Below are 7,091 nucleotides of genomic sequence, written 5' to 3' on the forward strand. Positions count from 1 at the left end.
CCAGGTCTCTCCAGTATTAATGATCTATGAGGAGGTGTCCGCTCAGGTCTCTCCAGTATTAATGATCTATGAGGAGGTGGCCGTCCTCTCTCCAGGTCTCTCCAGTATTAATGATCTATGAGGAGGTGGCCGCTCTCTCTGCAGGTCTCTCCAGTATTAATGATCTATGAGGAGGTGGCCGCTCTCTCTCCAGGTCTCTCCAGTATTAATGATCTATGAGGAGGTGGCCGCTCTCTCTGCAGGTCTCTCCAGTATTAATGATCTATGAGGAGGTGGCCGCTCTCTCTCCAGGTCTCTCCAGTATTAATGATCCATGAGGAGGTGGCCGCTCTCTCTCCAGGTCTCTCTAGTATTAATGATCCATGAGGAGGTGGCCGCTCTCTCTCCAGGTCTCTCTAGTATTAATGATCTATGAGGAGGTGGCCGCTCTCTCTTCAGATCTCTCCAGTATTAATGATCTATGAGGAGGTGGCCGCTCTCTCTCCAGGTCTCTCCAGTATTAATGATCTATGAGGAGGTGGCCGCTCTCTCTGCAGGTCTCTCCAGTATTAATGATCTATGAGGAGGTGGCCTCCCTCTCTTCAGATCTCTCCAGTATTAATGATCTATGAGGAGGTGGCCTCCCTCTCTTCAGGTCTCTTCAGTGTTAATTATCTATTAGGAGGTGGCCGCTCTCTCTGCAGGTCTCTTCAGTGTTAATGATCTATGAGGAGGTGGCCGCTCTCTCTTCAGGTCTCTCCAGTGTTAATGATCTATGAGGAGGTGGCCGCCCTCTCTCCAGGTCTCTCCAGTATTAATGATCTATGAGGAGGTGGCCGCTCTCTCTGCAGGTCTCTCCAGTGTTAATGATCTATGAGGAGGTGGCCGCCCTCTCTCCAGGTCTCTCCAGTATTAATGATCTATGAGGAGGTGGCCGCCCTCTCTGCAGGTCTCTCCAGTATTAATGATCCATGAGGAGATGGCCGCCCTCTCTCCAGGTCTCTCCAGTATTAATGATCTATGAGGAGGTGGCCGTCCTCTCTCCAGGTCTCTCCAGTATTAATGATCTATGAGGAGGTGGCCGCTCTCTCTCCAGGTCTCTGCAGTATTAATGATCTATGAGGAGGTGGCCGTCCTCTCTCCATGTCTCTCCAGTATTAATGATCTATGAGGAGGTGGCCGCCCTCTCTGCAGGTCTCTCCAGTATTAATGATCTATGAGGAGGTGGCCACCCTCTCTCCAGGTCTCTCCAGTATTAATGATCTATGAGGAGGTGGCCGCTCTCTCTCCAGGTCTCTCCAGTGTTAATGATCCATGAGGAGGTGGCCGCTCTCTCTCCAGGTCTCTCCAGTATTAATGATCTATGAGGAGGTGGCCGCTCTCTCTCCAGGTCTCTCCAGTATTAATGATCTATGAGGAGGTGGCCGCTCTCTCTCCAGGTCTCTGCAGTATTAATGATCTATGAGGAGGTGGCCGCTCTCTCTCCAGGTCTCTCCAGTATTAATGATCCATGAGGAGGTGGCCGCTCTCTCTCCAGGTCTCTCCAGTATTAATGATCTATGAGGAGGTGGCCGCTCTCTCTCCAGGTCTCTCCAGTATTAATGATCTATGAGGAGGTGGCCACTCTTTCTCCAGGTCTCTCCAGTATTAATGATCTATGAGGAGGTGGCCGTCCTCTCTCCAGGTCTCTCCAGTATTAATGATCTATGAGGAGGTGGCCGCTCTCTCTCCATGTCTCTCCAGTATTAATGATCCATGAGGATGTGGCCGCTCTCTCTTCAGATCTCTCCAGTATTAATGATCTATGAGGAGGTGGCCGCTCTCTCTCCAGGTCTCTCCAGTATTAATGATCCATGAGGAGGTGGCCGCTCTCTCTGCAGGTCTCTCCAGTATTAATGATCTATGAGGAGGTGGCCGCCCTCTCTCCAGGTCTCTCCAGTATTAATGATCTATGAGGAGGTGGCCGCTCTCTCTGCAGGTCTCTCCAGTATTAATGATCTATGAGGAGGTGGCCGCTCTCTCTCCAGGTCTCTCCAGTGTTAATGATCTATGAGGAGGTGGCCGCTCTCTCTCCAGGTCTCTCCAGTATTAATGATCTATGAGGAGGTGGCCGCTCTATCTCCAGGTCTCTCCAGTATTAATGATCTATGAGGAGGTGGCCGCTCTCTCTCCAGGTCTCTCCAGTATTAATGATCTATGAGGAGGTGGCCGCTCTCTCTCCAGGTCTCTCCAGTGTTAATGATCTCTCTTCCTTTCTCTTTCTTTCTTTCTTTCTTTCTTTCTTTCTTTCTTTCTTTCTTTCTTTCTTTCTTTCTTTCTTTCTTTCTTTCTTTCTTTCTTTCTTTCTTCTCTCGTGCATGTCGAGGATAGTGATTGTACAGGCATTTTAGCTGTGCCTGACAGCCGGGCTCCCACTGCAATGGCCGGGATCGGAGAAACCTCTGATCTTGGCCATTTAACCAATTTAACCAATTAAATGCTTATAAGTGGTTTTGATAGAGGGAGGGGCTTCTGTCGCCTACTGATAGCTCACAAACACGATGGCCTGACAAAGGCCATTAGGCTTTCCATAACTGTATGCGGATTGGACCGTGCGAGAGGTTTTATACTGACAGGCAGTAATAATTTGGTATTGTGAGTACATTAAAGCCGTATATATAAGTGATCGGACAATCGCATTGAGAAGTCTCCAAGTGAAAAGAAAAAAATTATTAAATACAGTTAAAGAAAGTTTATTAAAATAATATAAACGTGCAGAGTAAAAAAATTAACAAAATTTATTTTCCATAAAAAGCGTTTTTATTTTAAAAAAGTGTATGAAATAAATAAAAATATACATATATGGTTTCGCCGCGATTGTAATTACCCAAATAATAAAGTTGCCGTACAAAAAAAAAATGTGACGATTCAAAAACAAATAATTTAAGTTTAGAAATGTTTTTATCGTGGAAAAGTAGTAAAACCTAAAAAACCTAAACATATGTGAGACTGCTGTAATCGTACCGACCCATAGAATAAAGGTAACGTTATTTTTACCGAAATGTTAACCGGGAATCTCATGTTCATATTTATCATTTTCATTTGGCCACAATAAATCAATGCCAAAATAGCTGTTTTTTTTTTTTCAATCCCCCCCCAAATAACTTTAAAAGTGAACAATATATTATTTGTACCCAAAAGCGTGCCATTGAAAAAAACAACTCATCCTGCAAAAAACGAGCCCTCATGCAACTTTGTCTCCAAAAAAAATAAAAAAGTTCTGACTCTTTGAATGCAATGATGAAAAAATAAAAAAGAATACTTGGTCACAATGGCGGTCCACAACGCAAACTACGCAATTGCGTGTGGCCCATAGATCAGGGCACCCCTGTGGGGCTCCCTGAGAGTGCCACAACTCTCAACTATATCTGCATCCTCAGGATGAAGATATAGTTGTCGGCATTGGCCTCTCTAGCCCCGGGCATCTGAGGCAGAAGCCCCAAATCTTTGGCCCAGTACCCCGGGCAACCGCCACATTCAAATGTATCTGCGTCCTCAGGATGCAGATACAATTAAATACTATGGCGGAGCAGGCACTTTCTACAAGGGGCACTGTGTATCGCACAACAGGGGGCACTGTGCGTGGCACTATCTACAGAGGGCACTGTGTGTGGTACTATTTATAGGAGGCACTATGTGTATGACAGGGGGCACCGTGTATGACACTCTCTACAGTGTACTCTGTTTGTGGCACTCTCTACAGGTGGCAATGTATGTGGCACTCTCTACAGGGGGATCTGTGTGCAGCACTCTCTACAGGGGGCTCTGTGTTTGCCACTCTCTACAGGGGGCTCTGTTCGTGGCACTCTCTACAGGGGGCAATGTATGTGGCACTCTCTACATGGGGCAATGTATGTGGCACTCTCTACAGGGGGATCTGTGTGCGGCACTCTCTACAGGGGGCTCTGTGTGGCACTCTCTACAGGGGGATCTGTTTGCGGCACTCTCTTAAGTGGGCTCTGCGTGTGGCCCTCTCTACAGGGGGCTCTGTGTGTGGCACTCTCTACAGGTGTCGTTGATTAGAGCCCCTAGACATAACTTTGCTTGAGGCCCCAGAAATGCAAAATCTGTCCCTGCTTGGTCACTAAGCCAGAAATAGGTCTGGTCATTCCCCCTAAAGTCGGTAAGGCCTAGTTCACACTGAGTTTTTTTGCAGGCAGAAGAAATCTGCCTCAAAATTCCCTCAGGAATTCCGTGTCAAAATCAGCGCCAAAAAAACTTTGTGTGAACTGGGCCTAAGAAAGTTTCAAAGCTCATACAATAATTAAGAATAATTTACATAAGAGTAGACGAACCCTCTAGATACATATGTAAGAGTAAAACGGTCTTCTCCGGGAGCTCATGAAGCGTTATCATTGTACGGTGAACAGTTTACCACTCTCTAATAGACTTTGGGGCAGATGTACTAAGACTCGGGTGTCATTCACCAGCCCTAATCTGAAGATGCGAGTAAATTATTAAAATCTGACCTCCTCATAATAAATGACTCACATCTTGGGCTGCCTGTGGGCCAAAAAAGAAAAGTAACAGAGGCTCCGCCATTCTCTGTAACTTATGTCAAATTTCTGCTATAATTTAGGCCCTTCTGCTAAGCCACGCCCCCTCTTTTAAAGTGCCGGGCGCAGCGTAAAAATGATAAAATAAGTTTTTGTGAAAAAAAGAACATTTTTCTCTGCTACTAGAGTGGTGCAAATCGCTTGATAAATAAGGACGTTTGTGTTTCAATTGCTCATCATTTTCAATATGTCTGCTTGCTGTCAGTGAATGTGAACTTCAAGAGGATGAAAGTCTTTCACGATCATGTGATGATCACACAGTCACATTGATTATTCTATTGCAATTGTAACAAACCCTCCAGAAGGTAAGGACTATGGAGACTACCTGAGGGAACCTTCTTCACAGGAGCGGGGCCACTAGCCATGTCTTATAAATTGAGTCAAATCTTATACACATCAACCGATCCTTCATTAACAATCTTTATTGATCTTCTTGAGTAGACACAATCAGCAGATAAACTGCATTTACCCCAAATACCAGAATAGTTGCAATTTTTAACATTAAAGTATCAGACAGAATACGTAAATGACTTGTAGGTTTATGAAAGTCGATGCTAGTGATCTGCAACCTGCGGCTCGTAAAACTACAACTCCCAGCATGCTGTGGTGGCCTGTGGCTCTCAGTGGATGGTGGGAGTTGTAGTTTCACAACCGCTCATGGTTGCAGTCCACTGGTCTATTAGGCTATTGATCTGCTCCTTCACTCCTCACTGAATCTAATAACTGCAGGGAGAAATCTGGGAACATTATCGGCCTTAGACTTTTGCTTTCATTTTCGGATTGAGAAAATCGAAGATGCAGCTTAGGCAGGAGGACACAAACTGGCTGCCCACCGAGCCCGTCTTATCAAACTGCAGGAAATTGGTCCCGAGATTCTTTTCGTTGGTTCTCAAGAGCTCGTAAACGCGATGACTCCTAACAGATTTTGGCTTCTTGTTTTCTTCGCCCTGCAAAGTATCACCCTGTAGAGAGAATGCAAGGAGAACTATCATCAGTGGTCTGAGGTAGTAAGTGGGTGGTCTGAGATAGTAAGTGGGTGGTCTGAGGTAGTAAGTGGGTGGTCTGAGGTAGTAAGTCATAGGTCTGAGATAGTAAGTGGGTGGTCTGAGATAGTGAGTCAATGGTCTGAGATAGTAAGTGGGTGGTCTGAGGTAGTAAGTGAGTGGTCTGAGATAGTAAGTCAATGGTCTGAGATAGTAAGTGGGTGGTCTGAGATAGTAAGTGGGTGGTCTGAGATAGTAGGTGGGTGGTCTGAGATAGTAAGTAAATGGTCTGAGATAGTAAGTGGGTGGTCTGAGATAGTAGGTGGGTGGTCTGAGATAGTAAGTAAATGGTCTGAGATAGTAAGTGGGTGGTCTGTGATAGTAAGTGGGTGGTCTGAAATAGTAAGTGGGTGGTCTGGGATAGTAAGTGGGTGGTCTGAGATAGTAAGTGGGTGGTCTGAGATAGTAGGTGGGTGGTCTGAGATAGTAAGTGGGTGGTCTGAGATAGTAGGCGGGTGGTCTGAGATAGTAAGTCAATGGTCTGATATAGTAAGTCGGTGGTCTGAGATAGTAAGTCAATGGTCTGAGATAGTAAGTGGGTGGTCTGAAGTAGTAAGTGGGTGGTCTGAGATAGTAAGTGGGTGGTCTGAGGTAGTAAGTGGGTGGTCTGAGATAGTAAGTCAATAGTCTGAGGTAGTAAGTGGGTGGTCTGAGATAGTAAGTCGGTGGTCTGAGGTAGTAAGTGGGTAGTTTGAGATAATAAGTGGGTGATCTGAGATAGTAAGTGGGTGGTCTGAGATAGTAAGTGGGTGGTCTGAGATAGTAAGTGGGTGGTCTGAGGTAGTAAGTGGGTGTTTTGAGATAGTAAGTCATAGATCTGAGATAATAAATCCAACATAGTAAGTTAATGGTCAGTTGTCACAGCTCCACCCCATTGACAGGACAGTAACTGTAGATTTATATTTATTTTCTCTGTAATGCACTTTGTGTGTATGTGAGGTTTCCAAGCATGTAGTGCAAAATGTGAGACTGACCCTCAAGATAGTGAGCTAGATGGAAGAAAGAATAGTGGTCATCTTAACAACTCCACCTCATCGGAACATTTTTGACCCCTCCACCTCAGCTGATTACTATTGATCGCCTCCACCCCAGCTGATCACTATTCACCCCCTCTATTTCTACTGATCACTAATGATCTCTCCACATCAGCTGTTCACCAAGGAGCCCTTCACTTCAGCTGATCACTATTGACCTTTCCTATTTAGATAATCACTATAGTTCCCTCCATCTCAGCTGATCACTAATGATCAGTATTGACCTCTCCACTTTAGCTGATCACTATTGACCCCTCCACATCAGCTTATCACTATTTACCCGTCCACCTGAGTTGATCACTATTGACCCCTCCACTTCAGCTTATCATTATTTACCCGTCCATCTCAGCTGATCACGATTTATCCCTCCACCTCAGCTGATCACTATTGACCCCAACACCTCAGTCGATCACTAGTGACCCCTCCACATCAGCTGATCA

At 45.4% G+C, this 7,091-nt stretch overlaps 1 protein-coding gene across 1 annotated transcript in view; it reads right to left on the reverse strand.

Annotated features, from left to right (window-relative positions):
* Positions 1–5,329: 5,329 nt before the first annotated feature.
* The window catches only part of LOC142652633 (cathelicidin-1-like), a 31,900-nt gene continuing 30,138 nt past the window's right edge, over positions 5,330–7,091 (reverse strand). The window contains exon 4 of the mRNA XM_075828292.1: positions 5,330–5,536. Within this exon, the coding sequence (XP_075684407.1) occupies positions 5,330–5,536 (207 nt within the window). The remainder of the gene's footprint in view (positions 5,537–7,091) is intronic.

This window comes from Rhinoderma darwinii, chromosome 5 (genome assembly GCF_050947455.1).
Source record: "Rhinoderma darwinii isolate aRhiDar2 chromosome 5, aRhiDar2.hap1, whole genome shotgun sequence".
NCBI classification, from domain to species: domain Eukaryota; kingdom Metazoa; phylum Chordata; class Amphibia; order Anura; family Rhinodermatidae; genus Rhinoderma; species Rhinoderma darwinii.